Genomic DNA, 18,469 nt, shown 5'->3' with positions numbered 1-18,469 from the left:
ACACACACACACACACACACACACACACACACACACACACACACACATGAAATTCAAATTAAATTTAAAATTAGAACTTAAGAATTAAATTATTATGATTTAATTCTTAATTAGGTATGTACGATTAACTTAAGATGTAATTAAATTAAGATGTAAAATGTGCATTCATAGCTATGGAAGAGCGGTGCCTCCTGACACAGGCTTGATAAGCTTAATAGGAGGTACCATCCACTGTTAATGTAAAGTTACTATGTATTACTGAAATAAACATTTTATTATTATTACTATTATTTGTTGCTATACTATATCGATCGTTACACACCCGTCAAAGATGATCGCCACAATGCCGTTGTGGACCGTATATTTAGAGGATTTTGTTCTTATGCCGCAAGTTTCACGGACACATACAAAACATCGCAGTGCAACGTGCGGCAGAGTTCAGAAAGTTTCTGAATTATTCTTGTTAAAATTCCTCTTATGTTATCGAGACTATATACTGTGCCGACTCTAGTGCTGAACTGTGGGACATGTTTGTTATCGTGGTGCAAGTAGGTACACTCGTATTGGATGTCCCTTTCGGGCATATCTTTGTCAATAAAATGAATTGTAATCTGACAAACTTCGTAATTGGCTATGTTAGTAGATTATTCAGAATTATAAACCAAATTTAAAAGCTGTAAAGTTTGTAAATAAATAATGCCTAAGTTGATAATCTTAGTACAGAGTACTAAAAAACCGACCTCAATAGTTCGTGGAATTACATCTATTTGCCAAGTTTTGTTGAAATCGGTTACCGGAAAATGAGCGAAACCTGATTCATCCCCTAGTTAGCCACCTTTAGAGGTGGAATATTTTCTGCAAATTTAAGTATGACCAATACTGAGGTTTCCAACAACAAAAAAAAGAATCATCAAAATCAGTTCACAAATTCCGGAGTTATAGCGTAACATACATACAAAAAAACAAAAAACAGTCGAATTGAGTCGATTTGAGAACTTCTCCTTTTTTGAAGTCGGTTAAAACGGATTCAATTGAGGTCGTTTACGGAAAGTTGTGTATTTTAAACATTACATTATTTATAAGTAATCACGTGCTTAATTTATCGGAACACGTGATATCTTTTTTAATTTTGTTTCAATGAAGATTAGGTATTCATTAATTTAAAATTAAGTACTACAATTTTATTCGGTGTATTAGGTATAGGTAGTGAATTACATATTTAGTCATATAATAAGTATACACCGAACTCTAGTGGTACCTATACATATAAGAAATATTTATACGATTACCTTTATTACTTATTATTTAACAAATTTGTTATTATTTTCAGGTGCGTTCTTAATTCCATTCACGGTTATGTTGATAATAGCTGGTCTTCCACTCATGTTCATGGAACTCTCATTCGGACAGTACGCGGCTTTAGGGCCCGTAGCAGTTTATAATAAGTTCTGTCCTCTCTTCCGTGGCCTTGGATACGGCATGGTTATCGTTTCAAGCGTCGTCATGTTGTATTACAACCTAATCATAGCATGGACCATTTACTATATGGCGGTGTCTGTAGGCAGCCTTTTTTCTCAATTGCCGTGGCAGAATTGTGACGCTGATTGGAGTACTCCTTGTAAGTGTTTGCAGATACGTTTTTGTATACATGGTTACATTTATTAATAGAATATATGTAAATAAAATAACTTCAAATCTTTATTTTTAATTTGTAGATTGCTACTCATATGAAGAAGCAGATGCGTGTGAAGCAAATAATGGCACGTATTATTTGAGACAATGTTTTAACCAAACTCATGTTGCACTTAAGAACATTACTGCTTTGGCCGAGATCGTTAATAGACGACCGCCTGCCGAAGAGTATTTCAAGTAAGTATCGCATATGCTCATTACTGGAGGATTACATTTGTTTATTAAAATAAATTCAAATGTATTTACGAGGAAAATGCTTAGCTTTTAAGGCGTTTAATTGCCCGCTACCAGTAATAACAGATTGCTGGCAAGAATCGCTTATATTACGGAGAACTTGCTTTACAATGGATGAACTAAATATATTACATCTCACTATAATGGTAAGATTGATGTATAATATATACTAAACATATTTATATATTATTTGTAGTAATCAAGTACTCGGACTTTCAAAAGGTATTGAAGAGACTGGCCACATACGGTGGGATATGGCAGCTTGCTTACTATTCGCTTGGATTATTGTCTTTTTGTGCCTGTGCAAGGGAGTCCAGTCTTCTGGAAAGGTAGGGTTCAATCTGTTAAGAAAAGAATTCTTATTGTTATATGAATATTCATGATTAGTATCATGATTCGTATCATGAATATTCATAACATCTGTAACTTTAAAACTGGTTTCGTAGCTAAGCTGGCAGTAAGATTAAAAAGTCGAAAGTATCCCTCAGAGTTGATGCCCTAAGTTTGTGGATTTTCGGTGTCCTCTATATAAAATATTGTCAAAAGATCGAAAGGTCAGCTATCTTGCATTGTTCAATGAAGGAGGTACTGGTCCTGCCGCGGGGATTACATTTATCCATGTAATGTTCTACTAATTCTAGTGTTAAATTGCTGCGCTAGTTCGAGTAATTAAGTTGTTAGCTTTATATCTTTATCAATAAAGTAATTACTGTGACTTATAGATTTTCGATTTAAAATAATGTACATTTTTAGGTTGTCTATTTCACTGCACTCTTCCCATACGTGGTACTTGTGATTTTGTTTTTCCGGGGTGTGAGTTTACCAGGAGCTTCTACCGGTATTGTATTCTACCTTAAACCTGATTTTAGTCGACTTGCTAATGCCCAGGTATGTTATCGAACATATTATCTCACTTTGTAATTTAATGTTTGTTGAGAACAGGTAATAAAGTCATTGTTATTTCTCAGGTGTGGGGTGACGCTGCAGTACAAATATTTTTTGCTTTAAGTCCAGCTTGGGGTGGCCTTATAACACTGTCTTCGTATAACAAGTTCTCTAACAACTGCTACATGTTCGTATTATTAATTACTATTTCATAAAAGAATTTTATAAATTCATAGCAAGTTGTTTTTTTAACGAAATCTCTGTTTTTCAGTGATTCCTTGATCGTCGCTGTATCAAACATATTAACATCTTTTTTCGCTGGACTTGTAATATTTTCTGTTATCGGTTTTCTGGCTCATGAGTTAGATCTAGAAGTCGGTAAAGTGGTGGACCAAGGCGCTGGATTGGCCTTCATAGTGTACCCTGAAGTAGTTACGCGATTGCCCGTATCGCCCGTGTGGTCAATACTATTCTTCTTGATGCTACTAACGCTCGGTCTTGACTCGCAGGTATTGTATTGATATAGTTTAGTAGTTTAATGGTAGGTATTATATTAGGTGTTATATGTATAGGTCTTAATTTATAAAGGTATCAAAGTGTGGTTTCATTTTGCGCTATTTGGATTTCTGTAATAAAAAACTTAAATAGTATTACAGGTATCTTCTTGGATTATCATTCTACAGTTTTAAGAGAAAAGTAAGAGAAGTAATTTTTTAACTTTATTTGCGTATAACCGCGCACAGTATTGTTCAGGATGTTACTTTATTACCTAGTTGTTGGAACCGTACTTGATTGCTAAATTCTTGTGTATGTTTGTGGAACTCTAGGTCAAATTATTTCAATCGATATTTTTGTATCATTTACCTCTTTTGTAACTGTTTGTTTATCTTGAATAAAAATAATATAAAATAAACTAGTCATCAATTGCGACCAATGAATAGTAGATTAGTTGAATATACTAAAAGGCTAAGTATTTTCTAAACACTAGAATTCATCTTTGTTTTAATTGGGATAAAAAAATGCATTTTCTCTGTAGTGTAGTGCTAAATATAATAAATAATAAAGCTTGTACATGATTTATTTAAAATTTTTAGTTTGCCCTAATGGAGACAGTCACAACAGCAATTTTGGATAGATTTCCGAACTTCAGACAGAAGAAAGTGTGGGTGGTGCTGACTGTTGCGATCTTCGGCTATCTAGGTGGTCTTATCTTCACAACGAACGTGAGTCACATATAGCCAATGATTTCGGTAATATAGATATAGGTAATATTGAATACGAACAATTCTTTGATTAACAAGTATTTTTTTTACCTGAAGCCCTGCAGTAAACTGTAAAAATCGTCGAGTTGCCAGCTAGTATAACACCCTCTTACAGTCCCGTGTACATTATAATACGTGAAATGATTAAGACCCAGTTAACATTATGCGTATGATCATGTAAATGCCTAGTGTACCTTACATTATAATGAAAATGTCGCATTAAAATTTAGCTCTGTACATCTAAAAGAGTAACGAGGAAAAGGGTAACTTTACTAAGAAAGAGGGTAACTTTTTTTTAAATTTAATGAACTTGCTCTTGACCACTAACTAGATCTGGAGGAAAGATAGGATCTACGATGGAACGAAGTCGCCCAGCAGATGCCTATTCAGTCATTACTGATACTCGGGTTGTATGTGCTCGGAAACACAGTTGCAGGCCGCGAATTCCATGTCTGGGCTCTGAAGTCATTATCAACTTCATGCAGTCAAGGTCTCGGATAACTACTTATCATGCATTAACTGCTTGCAGTCGAAACCGACTTCATGCACCCGAGATCGACTGTATGCAGTTAATGTGTGAAGTTGTTATCAACTTTATGCAGTCGAGGTCTCCACTGCTGTTGATTATGACTTCACGCATTCATGCAAGCAATCTGTTAGCAGCCGAGGATACACTAAAATAATGTAAAAATAAACAATTGTACATGAAAATAGTCTTACGTATTTAATACCCTTACTAAGTTGCTAAAAACGACAATTAATGTCTTGCAAAAAAAGTTTCAGTATAAATTGAATTCCGTTGATGTCTTTTCCTCTATGAAGTTATTTAATACAAAAGATTTCGATGACAACAGCAGACGCTTTTATTACGTTTTGGGTTCACTGGAGAGTTTTTCAGCAAATGTTATTTTCTAACAGTTTGTCCACTGCTAGAAAAACATTTTCCCAAAAAAAGTAACTAAGTTTCACTATAACGCACTTGACAGACGGGCGATTATAGTAAAATAGCAATCTTATACACACATAAAATGATTCTGCCTTTTCCTTCGATGACTCAATCCCTAACTACGGCGTCCACTGAATATCCTAGCCATGAAGCATACGATAAACGCTGCTACCGTTGTGTAGTGGAGGAACATGTATTATCCTTTAATTTATTATTTTTTGTCGCAGAGTGGAATGTATTGGTTACAACTGATGGACAAATATGCGGCAAACTGGTCAGTGCTGATAATTGCAATCGGCGAATGTATTTTGATCGCGTGGATCTACGGCGCTGAGAAGTTTTGCCGTGACATTCAGCGTATGATAGGCAAACAGTCTAAGCTATGGGTCTTCTTTTGGAGCGCCATGTGGCGGCTTGTTACTCCCGCTGCTCTAGTGGTAAATATTAATTATAATTCTTTGTGTCTAACTCTAAATCTAAGGTTTACTGTCCATGGGTGCGTCATTTGACGAATGCATGCAAGCTGCATATGGCGACAGGCGTATTTTGGATTTTGGTTCTGTCCACGTAATTGCCATTCAATCGTCATGCAAGCTACAAACACGGTTCTGTTGCATCAAGCATCGCGAAAGTACTTTTTTTATTGCGAAAATGTCCAATGATAAAGATGTGATTATAGCATTCAACTTTAATGAAAAACGACGTTTACGCTTCTTCTCAAAAAAGAAAATTCTAGGCCCGAGTATGAGAATTAAGGCGTGTAGTTATGTGAATATGCAGAACACTTGCATTGGTTGCATTTAATAAACTAAATTTATCTTCTAATCTTTTTCTGAGCGAAGGGAAGGTAAAAAAGACAAAAAAAGCTTAAATACTAGAAAGTAAAACTCGGATTTTTAAATTATATAAATAAAATTGAGTCCCCGTGGCAAGGTGCCCAAGATGGTGGCAGCGTTCCCCCTTTGTATGGCTATGCTAATGCGTTGGGCTAGGTAGCTGCCGGCCCTTGGGTTTACTAGACATTCTGTTACTGCCTCCGTGGCCGAATGGTTACCATGCCGGACTGCCACGCAGAGGTCCCAGGTTCGATTCCCGGGCCGGAAGAAATAGTTGTATGGCCTACAATTATTTCTCTTGTGAGTTTGGGTGTAATTTGTGGTTGTCTATGTGTGTGTTCATGGCACCCGCGACACAGGGTTTCCCTAGTGCGGGGCTATGTTGAGTGTGGGCGTTATTATGTGCGTTATTATTATTTTTTTATAAATTATGTTGCATATGATTAAAAAAGAGTCAGTGGTACCACGCCAGATGGGAATCTAACTCTGTTTCTTGTATAGAACTTCCTGGAAGCGTGGTCCCAACTAAGCTATCACAGAATTTTTTTGACAAAAGTTTGTCATAAAGAATTTAAAATATGCAAAAAATTAGAAACAAGACATGAGAGTGAAGAACAGTTATTTTCATCAAGTTTAAGCGGCTGCGCAGCAACGAGATAAGCTAGGCTCATTGAAAAAACATTTCTAAAACTAAAAAATATTTAGGAAATGAAACTATTCTTTCCGGATTTGAATCGCGTATATTTGTTTTTTCAAACAAATCGACGTTTCGGGCCCTTTAGACCCATGCAGTCAACCGTGACATGTATAACATATGTGTAACAATCGCGAAAACCTAAGAACTCGATAAAAAATATTTGCTTATATCTCAATGACAACGGCTGTAGCTATAAAAGCTTTACAGAAAAGGTAAAGCTTACCTAAAGTCTTACATTGTCGAATCTGATCATGTTATGAATAGATTCGCAATATTGCAAATTTCAATTTTTTTTTGCTATCGTCTAATTAAATTGGTATGTGAAGTAAAACAATTATTCCGAATAATTTTGACGTGAATCCGTTCATGGTTTGGCTTTTTAAGCGGTATTCTGTCAACTACTTTACAGTTTATCCTGGTCTTCAACTGGATCGAATACAAGCCAGCGACATATGGCCTCTACGTGTATCCAACGTGGGCAGACGCTGTAGGATGGACCATTGGCGTGCTGCCCGTGGTAGTTGTTGTGCTCATGGCTGTTAACCAGATCTGTAGTGGACCTGATGACCTTACTATAATGGAGGTTTGTATTGTTCTGTGGTTTTACGCTTAACTTTAAAAGGCTTGCTCATTACTTACAGCGGTGTGGAAGTGGATATATCATGCACAATTTGAAAATTTAGTTTCATTCTGGATACATAAACAAGGATTATGTTTTATTTAGTGAATTTATTAATTACAGAAAGCACGCGTCCTATCTCGACCGACAGAGGAATGGGGACAACAATCAATACCAGGTTCATGCCCGGTTACGCTGCGTGCAGATACGGAGTTGTCCCCGCCGGTGCTACTATTGCATGGCCGGCCGGTGCTGCGCGAGCGTGGGGCATGACCCCCGCACACGCACCCGCTTGTCGCCATGAGAAAGGTTATTTAAGCATTCGTGAATCTAGGGTTTCAGATAGGATTTTGAGTTTGTTTTCTTAAGTAATCTATGAAAAAAAGTTAGGGAAGCATTTGTATATCTTTGGAATTATTGGAAAAGTTTAAACATAGTCACAATCGAAACCATCAAGTACTAAACTTTAATGGTAATAATTTAGTTTACACACTACCCTTTAACAATTGTTTCAGACGTCATTCGACGGCGGAGACATTGCGTCTATTACAAGTGGATTCGATAATGACAGCAAAAAGCCTCTTGCAGGAATACTGAAAACGAAAAGAAATTCTATTAAGAAAAAAGTACAGAATTTCAGTCTAGATTCAGATGATGGTGTTATTGAGCCTCTTTTACAAAAAGTTAAGGAAAACACGGAGACAGGAAACCAAAGTGCCAAAAATCTGTTGTCAAAAACAAAGAATGACTCCATAATTGAAAAGGGAGACGACAAGGAGAAATTACTTGCAGATAAAAAATCAGGCATGCCATCTATGACTAACATTCCTAGTATAACAAATAACGCATACTTAGTTAATGGGTCACACAATGTGAAAGTTTCCATTAAATCAAATGGAAGCAGCACAATGCCAATGCATTCTCATGGGAATACCAGTATGTTTAACAACGATGCATTGCAAGGTACGTACCCACCTAAAACTCAAATACTTGTAGGAATTGAATCAACTAAACTATCGAACTACAGCCCTAGTCCACTGATTTTCACTACGGCTAAAATTCACACGGATGGAAAATCAAAACAAATGGAACCAGTACATGTTACTCCTGTACCGATTCTATCCACTATCGAAGCCAACGTTATTAAAACTGGATCAGTTATTGATTACACTACAGATATTAATGAAACATTGCGAAGAGATAATGAACAAAATATGCAAAATAATATATTCAGTAAGAATCCAGTCGGTTCAGTACCGTTCCCGCGTGTTACAAGTAATACATCTTCAGATGCAGTTACAAAAAAAAGTTCAGGAAACAAAGTTATAATAACTTGTGCAACTTTAATCCAAGTATCTCAAGCACCAAAAGTAAGTGATGTTAAAGCAACTGATGTTAAAAGTGCTCCCGTAACATCTACTATAAATATAACTCAAAGTACGCTACTCAAAAGTGAACAATCTACTAGAACTTCTGCTAAACATATTCAAGATAATGCTAAATCGACTGCTTTAAATGAAAATCCAAAGAGTGCTTTAGAAAAAATAACGCCATTAATGTATAATATTAAAACAGATTACTCAATTCTTACACCAATTACATCAAGTGTACATGGTATTAATAAATCGGATAATATGATTCACAAAAAAGTATTAGAAATGGATATTAATAAGAATATTCAAAGCCCAAAGACTATTACTTCACCAGTAGCAGGAACTTCGAACCTAATCGATTCTTCCTCTAGCATAAAATACATACCTGATTCATCTGGGACAGGTAGGTTCACCAGACAAGTGAGTTGCTCATTGAAGGACAATAAAATACAAAGTAAAAAATACGAAACAGCAGAAAGATGTTTTGAACCTGATAATAAACTAACTGCATCAAATCCAAACAAAACCAATAAGACGTCATCTTCAAAGGTAAACAGTGACCGTAATCTAGCGTCAAATGGCCTAAATTTACAACAGCTGACGGCCAAGTCGATTACTTCGAGTATTACTACAGCCGCTTCTTCTGTAATTTCGTCAATTTCATCTTCTGAATCACCACAAGCTCAAATTGTAGCAACTTTGTCTAAAGCTATAGCTATTACAAAAGATTCGCCAGTTTCTGTAGTCAAATCTTTAACTACTAATGATATAATAAATTCGACAAGTAATGTGGTGAAGATGACAACCAATGCAGATACACATGTATCAAATTCGGAGCAGACCCAATCGGCGGCAATTACATATACGACTATCTCTGCGTCAGCTGTTTCCAAATCTTTAACAGTATCAACTGTCAAAACTCCAGCGATGATTACAACGTCTCAATCGGCCGCCACAGCAAAAAATATAAAAATTTCTGTAGCTAAACCATTAATTACCAGCAGTCTCGTAGCAGAAGCTATGTCGGTGAAAATGACAACGACGGCTGCTAACTCAACTTTATCAAGTATCGTCAAAAGCCAGCCAGAGGCCGATACAAAATCAACCTGCTCAGTATTTCCAGCTCTATCTAAACCTTCGTCAATTGCAACTGCTAAAACTCCAATAATAACGCCCCAATCGATAACCACAGTATCTCAAACATCTTCAAAATCCACTACAACAAGCGCAAAATCAACAACTGCTCCGAGAATGCCCCAGAATTCCACAGCAAAAAATGTAGTAGGTGACGCTATACCTACAGCTACGAAACCGTCAACAGTAACAACTATGAAGTCATCAGCGGGACAAAAAGTCAACACATCCAAACTAGCCACACCGAAATCTTCAGCCGCAGTTGTAAGTACTGGTAGCACTACAAAAAAAGTATCTAATGAGCAAAATGGTAAAAAAACTAGTGATGGGTTCTCCGAAGAAGGCAAAGGTTCCAAAACCTAAAATCATTTGTTGTTAATTAGGAATGAATACGCTCAACATAAGGTAATATTTTAATGCTTTTTGTGTCTAAAAACATTGCTATGAAAATTTTGATACAATAACAAATAACCAATACTCATACAAGATTGAATCTTTGAACTGTATTTTAAAGATTGTGATCTTAATATACAATCGCATTTAATTAAGTAATGAGAAGCCTCCAAAACATTCCTCGACACTTTTAAATGAATGATCGGTAAAAAATAGATGTATGTCATGAACTGAATAGATGATAATGTATTTTGTCTGCAGGACTGTGAGTGGATTTGCCAAATTAGTGAATAAATATTTAATGATTGCGATTTGGACTATGTTAGGTTTGGCTAATAATTAACCATAACCTAATATGTTATTTGCTCATGAAACATAACGCAAGGAATTGAGAATTGAAATGTAACTGAATAATTTTAAACGAGTGTTCAGAGATTTATCAACTTATGAATGAACTAATTTGTACCACACGTAAGTGGTTTACTATTAAATAAATGATATTCTTTCCTAAGTAGTATTGAGTAAAAATTCCCAGTAATTACAGTGTAATAATAATATAGAAGTTTGTATGGTCATGTATCATGCTGTGGAATGTGTAGCTTAGGTGTGGTGGTAGGTTAGTGGTGCTAAGAATACAACAATATTTTTCATAGACAATATTGTAATATTTTCGATGCCATTTAGAGATGATTTGTTTCGTCTCACTGTGTCAATTTATATCATTATTTATGAAAAAAGTGTCAAATATTGAATATTTTTACCTATTTATTATATTTTACCAAAATATGTCGAGAGAGAAATGAAATACGCAGGGTAGCAACAGATAATATGAAAATTACATACGAGATAAGTACTGTAGGTCGATGCTGCATGATAGATCGACGTCTGGTTCAATATAATTTATTTAAAAGGCTGTATTTAAAATATTGACTATATTTGTATATGTTCAGTTACTTTGTAATTAAATGAATTGTCGAATATCCTTACAAATCGCTAATCTAATTTCAATGAGGTGACTTTGTTGTTTGGAATGTTACTATTGATCACTAACGCGTAATATACGTATGTCACGTCCATTTAAATTATTCAACATATTTAGACAATCCGTCTATTATTGCACAAATCCAAACTCAAAGTACTATCTGTTCTGGGACACTATTCCACACATTAAGTACTGTTACTAAACTTTGCACGAAGCAAATAATCTTATAGTATAACTTGTTGGGTAAGCAAAATATCTAGAAACTAAAAACTCTTTCCTATTTGAGCAAAGAAGTAACTGTAGAGAAGAATATGTATGTACTTCATGCTCTTCTGAGATGTAGATTATTTTAGGATTCAATTTATCCGTATTGGGTGTAATGGGGTAGTCATACGACAGCGACAGGTTAATTTATTTTTAAAATTATATAGTAGCCTCGAATATTAGAATTTTTGCACTACAAGTTCAAATGTTGAGTAAAATCAATTAGGTACAATGAATTTGCGTATTGAGTACGAAGTTGGGTAGGAATTGAACTAATGTCTTAGGGTATCAAATTAGGATTTTAGATGTGTCGTTTAGATATTTTACTCAAATTCTAGATTTAATAATTAGAGTTTATGAATATTCAAATTGGTTTGTTATAGTTTTTTTAGAAGAGTTTATTTTGATAAATATCGTGTTGCACCCTATATAATTTTATAATAATCTTACCTCTTTATACAAAGTATACTTTACGTATTTGCTTTTAAATAGGCAGGTCCGTTTGTTTTCTTCCGAGTAGTAAGTACATGTACCGGAGTTTTCGTATGTGGTAGCTAAGAGTTTAAATGAAGTAGTCATAGCGCCTTGGAGTAGCTGCCTGCGCACTGGACGATAGTTGATAGAGACACAGGAACAATAAGCGGTAGGTCGGGACGAGGGTAGGCAGGGTTACTAGGAGGAAGGACGGACGAGATGCTGTTGGTAGAGTTATCACTTAAATACGTATGTTTCTACAACAATTATAAAAGCCTAATTAAATAGAAATATTATTGTTATACTTGATGTATTTTAGAGAAATTATTGATTAAATCGATGTTATATAGATGTTTATTGTAAATATTAGATAATATATATATTGAAGCCAAAGAGGAGTACATGTACGACGAGATGTCTACCTGGAGAGTGTTATTAGAAGGCTGTATTTTTGGGTGATATTTTAGAGAAGGAAGGCACCATATCTTTGATAATATTATATCCCGGGGTAAAAATGGAAAAGAATGGCGTGGAAATGCTAACGATATGATCAATGCTAAACATTTAGTTTTAGTGTTGTTGTGCTATTAAATAAATATGTTGAATGTGGTTATTGGTTGTTTTACTATACAATGAATCCCTAATATTTGCGACCTTGTGTTGGCATAATTATATTAGTACATAAACACATAAATCGTAATATAAAATACAACCGAGTCAATGCTCGCTGTTTGTTAAGTATCCATTCGGAACGTACAGTTAGGCGGCTTGTACACGCATAGCATAACTTCCATTGCCTACGAATCGCCATGCGAAGGCTTTTATTGTTGGTGACGTCGAACTTTCTTCTGCTTTTATTTTATCATTCGAGTCGGTTGTTCGGGGAGCACGCACGTCCCTCCGCTCTGCCTCCGGCTGCCAGTCGCGAACGCGCCGTTCACGTTAGTTCAACTCCGCGGAAAGCGCGAGCACTGTCATCGCCGTCACAAACCAACCGTGAATTTGTTTTAAAACAGTAAAATTTTTGCTTCCGAAAACAATACTTATGCACAAAATGAAACTTTGAACAGTGCGGCAGTGCTCAAAAAACTCACGACACGAGTGAAATGAGACGTTGATCAACAGCGATAATGTCCAGTTATTTTTATTTTATAAAATTCACCGTTGTTGGTGGACTTTGCCAGTGAATACGTTTACCTATTTGGAATTAAAGCACAGGTACGTAAGCATTCTATTGGTATAATATTTTTAAGTCAAGTACCTATTTATCAGTCCGTAGATAAAATCTCTTGATTTTCAGGTTCGACTGAAATTGATATTGTCCGTCAACTTGTCGCTTTATCTTCAGTGTTAGATTGAAAGTAATTGTATTGCGTATGATGGCAAGTGGTATGACCTTTTATTTTAGTTTTGTAATATTATTATACATAATATTATGTAAAATATATGCTCCAGTCGTTAGCTCCACTGCTATATTTAATTAATTGTTTGCAAATATTAAGTAAATCGGACTTAGCTTTTGAAAATAAAGCTCGTACTTATTTTCAATCTACATTTTTATTATTCGGACCATTACCTATACATACTATTTATCCATATTTACAGTCCTTATATTAGTGCCCCTGCGGCTTACAGTAGTAATTACAAACTACCTACTTTACTACGCAGATTGTAGATGTCTTCGACAGGATAAAGACAGTTACAAGCCTATCTACTTATATTATTTACACGTATTTTTCTTACGAGACGGAAACCAGTCTCGTTTCCTGGCGCAATTACCTTAAATTAACTTTTCTACATATATACGAACGAGACTTGAGGTAGTATTATTAAATCCTAGTATATTAAAATGATTGGACAATTTCATATACATAATTAACAATGACATACGTAAGGAACTAATTATTTTGTATGTCTATAATTTCAATGTTATTGTTTTCAATGCAATTAGATAAGCTAGGTACTTTTATTGAAACTAAAACAGTTTAGTCCCCAATTAAAATTTTTGTCCTCAGTCCCATGACTGAAAATTTTAAAAATAATGGCCATCCATTATTTTTAAAATTTTATTGTCTATCACTTTAAGTTTTTGTGACCCTTCACGTTACTTAATTGAACAGTTTGTAAGAACGTTTCTTTCACTTTGATACAGAGTTATAGAGTAGGCGTTAATTAAAAATATTAAATTTATGACGTTTTCCAATACCCTGTATTGTGGATAACAAAACACACTGGTTGTATATAAGCGTGTGAACAGAAAACGTCGTGGTCTTGCTCGTCAGCTCACTTTCCATCCATTCATGGAGTCTTCAACTTTTTTAAACGATTTTCTCTCATCGGCACCATACATATGTTTTAATTATCGACAGCTTTCTTTGTTTCTTACTCTTGTAACTTTTACAAGAGAAATTAAGTATAGGTGCTGTAGGGTTGAGGTGTCTCTCCCTTGGTGTCTCTTTGCTGCCATTGATCCTATAGTTGTATGCTTCTCAGATATTATTTCCTTAACCAAATTTTAATATTCATCATTGTTCGCTGTTTCACTGTTTAAAGTAATTTAAAAACTTTTCACAGTACAACGTCGAGAGAGGGTGCGATTCGTAATATATAACAACAAATGACATGTTTTAGTCGATATAACGCTCAACAGATAAAATTAACTTATGGTATACAGACATTTAATATATTCTTGCATGATATGAAGGTCACTAGGTATAATAGACGATTGATATAAATAACAACTTTCAATCTAATATACCGATGGCATAACGTTCATTTTATATAATTACTTCAGATAAAACATTCACTGAGTAAAATATTGAATGTACATGTGTGAAAAAAAAATTTATATAATTCCAGTGGTGTTTAGGTGCAACGGTGAATGAACCGATTTGTTTGCATTTCCTAGTTGGTTCGACTTAGGTCGTTTGGTTAGTATATGACAAAGCTGCCAGAACCGAATTTGTTTGCATTTGCTAGTTGGTTCGATCTCCTCCTGTGGGTTTAGGTTAGGTTAGTAGGTATATGACAAAGTTTACATTTAATGGAATAAAAAAAAATCTTATCAACATAATGTAGGGCGATTCAAGTATTCATAAAACGAAATATTGTGTTATATTATTTTATATATTATACTGGTAGTACTTATACCATTTGTTTATTATGTTACTTATTCATTATATCTAATGTTTGTTATACTGAAGGTTCATTATACATATTGAAATTATGCCTTTTTTGTTATACCTTATATACAGTGAGTGATTACATCCTTAGAAATTATATCAAATGTTATTATACCAAGTGAAAATAAATTATTTGTTGTTATATGTTCCATTACACACCCGTCGAAAGAACCGTGTGTAAATTTTTTTAGTAATTCCAGTTCTGATGTATGGTGGAATCTCTTTTGATTTTTTAATACTTTTCTATGGTACCAAAGCTGATCATCGATTACCCCCACAGTGTCTACCTTCGTGTCTTAGACAATACCGTAACTTATTTATTATTTATTTTAGAATTTTAAAAAAGGCACATTTTTCTTAACTAAACATAGTCATACAAAACTGTATATATACAGTATGACTGTAGGATCGAAACGTGTCTCAATTGAGCAAAAAGTTACGAACTGACACAATGTGGTTCAAAATAACTTAATTTTAAATTTTATTTCTTGTATCAAACAAGAAATAAAATTGTTACTATTCAACAAAAAATTGTGAAATAATGATCTTTCAACATTTATTTAAATTTGCATATTTTAGTTTCATGTCCAATAACTTCTGGTAAGCTGTTTAATATGTATGGAATACATTTCTTTAAGGTTCTATCTCCATAGTAGTTAGTCACTCTTGGGATTACAAATTTATCAGAGGACATTGACTTTGTATTAAAGTTTATAACAACCGTATACAACAAAGAGTCACGTATCTCTGCACTATGATTATTGATAGCCAGAAGATATTTAATTTATGTTGTAAACTAAAAGGGAAGAATTTTACAAATATTGAATAATTTGGTGTCAATAGTCACCATTACATTTGACTTTTGTTTTTTTGTTTACAAGAAATTTTAAAAACTTAATTTGCATGTTTTCTAGCATAACAATGTATGATTTAAATGTAAGTCCATAGCTATTAAGGACATGTTTAGTATGGAGTCTACCAATCCCATATACAAACATTGTAATGTGCTGGTTGGCACTTCAAAACTGAAGTGATAGAATTAACCCAATAGTATTCTCAGTTGTTACAAATAAAATCTATGTTAGTGACTCAAGAAAAATGTTCATCTACTTTTATTCCGAGATAAGTAACACGTTATCATTTGCACGTGTTGCTCGACGCTGTAACTTGCCATTACTGAAAAATAAATAACAGATTGACAAAAGCAGTCTTAACACTACTGTCAAAATCAACCTGTCTTTAATAGAATACCTCTTATTTTTATGTTTTTCAATTGGCTTGCATCTACAATTAATCAAATATTATGTAAACATACAAATTAATATAATACACTTTATATTTCTTTATTACAACAAAATAACAACAACATCATCAATCCATTTATACGTCCCACTTCTGGCCACAGGTTCAAGCGAGAGTTTAGGCGGGTTGCGAATGCGGGTTGGGGACATTGCACGTTTTCCGAAGGTCCTTCGATGTGCAGGTTTCATCACGATGTTATCCTTCACCAAAAAGCTCATAGTAAATTTCAAATAAAATATCAACGAAAAATCAAACATTATTTAGTATGTTACCTACTTAGAGTGAATATTAAATGTTACGAGATGCTTTTGCGAGCGGTGGGAATACCGCGTGACAACGCTGAGACACGAGCGCGAGCCTACAGGTGTATCAACCACAAGATGTGTCAGATTGCGTAAAGCTGCGCCACTTTTGATCTTTCCCATTGCTTATTACACAAGTTTCGTATTTATTATCTTGCTTTGTAACTCAAACTTAATCAAATACATTGTTAAACCATAGGCACTAAATTAGGCATATCTTTCTTGCTACCGAATTCCTATTACTAAATAACAAATGAACGACTAAACTAAAAACAAAAGGAATGTTACCCAACATTCCTTAAACAGGCTACGGATTGAGTCCCACCTGGTCGGCTAAGTGTTCTAGGGTATGCAGTTGGTTATCTATGAATAGTATCAAGTGGGTTCGTACTCTGGAGGTCGGATGCGGTTAATTGGCGAGAGCCCTGACGGCCGGTTTGATCGTTTTGCTTTCATTATTTACACTATTCATTTATTGTAGTATAATCTAGCTTTGCGCATATAGTTGTAATGTAGATATAACATTTTTCGAAAATTTTGTCATGTTTTATCATTTTATCAATTGTTAAATGTCTGCAACATTTTTAGTTGTAACATGTAACGCATCCTTCAAACAAGCGCATGGCACCGGTTTCCCCGGTTAAGCCGGAAATTGGAGTCCTCTTAGCTGTAAACCGCGTTACCCCAAGTTTGGTTTCGTATCCTAGCAATATCGATTTACAGTTTAAAACAATACAAAACACGCTGGAATATTTGAATAACAAAAACCTGTGTTTTGCAATCGCCAAACTTTGTTTGCAAAACTAAGTTGGTACCAGTTGCGTTTCATTATTATGTTATAATACAATTCAGTTGTTTAAAAACTGGGACAAACTAAATGTAACAAGTTGACGTGTTAAAATCATCTCTCGACTTCTTTCAGTAATATGAGCGATTCCTAGAAACGTGGGAAAATGTTACGTTTTTGCGTTTCGTTCATTGACCTACCAACAAAGTTTCGTTGTATGACTTTCAGGGTCAAAATGGTTAAATAGCCTAAAAGACAAATATATTTTATATTATATATTAATTTTTGTAATTTATGTGGCGATTTGGTCGAGGCCATTACTCTTGACTAGACGAAGAGCAAATAAAAAACTGGGAACAGTTGTTGACCGGGGCGCAACGGGGTGGCCGCGGCGGGGATTCACGGTTGAGCGCCCTCGCCACCTGCGCTTAAGTGCCACAATAAGTCCGATATAGCACTGAACACCATTATAACTGCTTCCATGCATTTACACAACATCTATTGTTCCATGTAAGTACTCCATCCGATATAATAGCAAGTACCCCCAAATTATGATTGCTAAATTTTTTTCAATGTATGTTCAACATGTAGGTCACCATACTAATAAATCTTATTCCAATTATTAAATGTAGCATCATCTACGAAGTACGTGGTACTCATATATTTATGAGCTGTACTTATTTAAATGCTATTCGAATAGAAATATTGCCTGTTCGTTACCATACCAGCAACATAAATATATTGTCATCGCCATAAATCATCTATCATTGGATAACAGTTTTTGAACGGCGTATAACTTTATTGCATAAGTTAGGTCAAGTCATTGTTGAAGAACAGTCACAAACTGGGCTTATGAAGCGGTATCTACAAGTGTTAAAAGTAAATACAAAGCAACGTGAAAGAGGTAATAGCAACAAACATTACTTGGTTTGTTAGAGTTAGGTAGTTACGTATTGTATCAAGTCAAGTGCGTTTTAGTTCGAAGCTATTCTATCAAAACTTTCACTTCCACGATTTTAAATTATGAACATTTGGTTAGCCGTTGCTGCAGGTGGTTGTGTGTTTTTATACAAAATGTTGAGATACTCGTAAATCGTCGGAACTT

General features: G+C 34.7%; 2 protein-coding genes across 5 annotated transcripts in view; both read left to right on the top strand.

The window, feature by feature from the left end:
• The window catches only part of LOC113235125 (sodium- and chloride-dependent glycine transporter 1-like), a 15,301-nt gene extending 4,724 nt beyond the window's left edge, over positions 1-10,577 (top strand). The window contains exons 3-13 of one of the 2 annotated variants that reach the window (XM_026470712.1): positions 1,331-1,618; positions 1,716-1,869; positions 2,123-2,255; positions 2,680-2,814; positions 2,895-2,998; positions 3,083-3,320; positions 3,906-4,034; positions 5,247-5,456; positions 6,962-7,135; positions 7,295-7,480; positions 7,687-7,816. In XM_026470712.1, the coding sequence (XP_026326497.1) occupies positions 1,331-1,618; positions 1,716-1,869; positions 2,123-2,255; positions 2,680-2,814; positions 2,895-2,998; positions 3,083-3,320; positions 3,906-4,034; positions 5,247-5,456; positions 6,962-7,135; positions 7,295-7,444 (1,715 nt within the window). In that variant the 3' untranslated portion in view covers positions 7,445-7,480; positions 7,687-7,816. Of the gene's footprint in view, positions 1-1,330; positions 1,619-1,715; positions 1,870-2,122; positions 2,256-2,679; positions 2,815-2,894; positions 2,999-3,082; positions 3,321-3,905; positions 4,035-5,246; positions 5,457-6,961; positions 7,136-7,294; positions 7,481-7,686 lie in introns of those variants that run through there. The other variant, XM_026470711.1, reaches the window with a different exon arrangement.
• A 2,112-nt stretch (positions 10,578-12,689) lies between these two features.
• The window catches only part of LOC113235285, a 39,546-nt gene continuing 33,766 nt past the window's right edge, over positions 12,690-18,469 (top strand). For all 3 annotated transcript variants that reach the window (XR_003310856.1, XM_026470943.1, XM_026470942.1), the window contains exon 1: positions 12,690-13,009. The gene's annotated coding sequence lies outside the window, so the exon portion shown is untranslated. The remainder of the gene's footprint in view (positions 13,010-18,469) is intronic.

The sequence above is a fragment of the Hyposmocoma kahamanoa genome, unplaced genomic scaffold (genome assembly GCF_003589595.1).
Source record: "Hyposmocoma kahamanoa isolate Upper Pololo Valley unplaced genomic scaffold, ASM358959v1 87, whole genome shotgun sequence".
NCBI classification, from domain to species: Eukaryota; Metazoa; Arthropoda; class Insecta; order Lepidoptera; family Cosmopterigidae; genus Hyposmocoma; species Hyposmocoma kahamanoa.
Note: the sequence above shows the minus strand (reverse complement) of the source record. Positions and strands in the feature narration are given on the sequence as shown.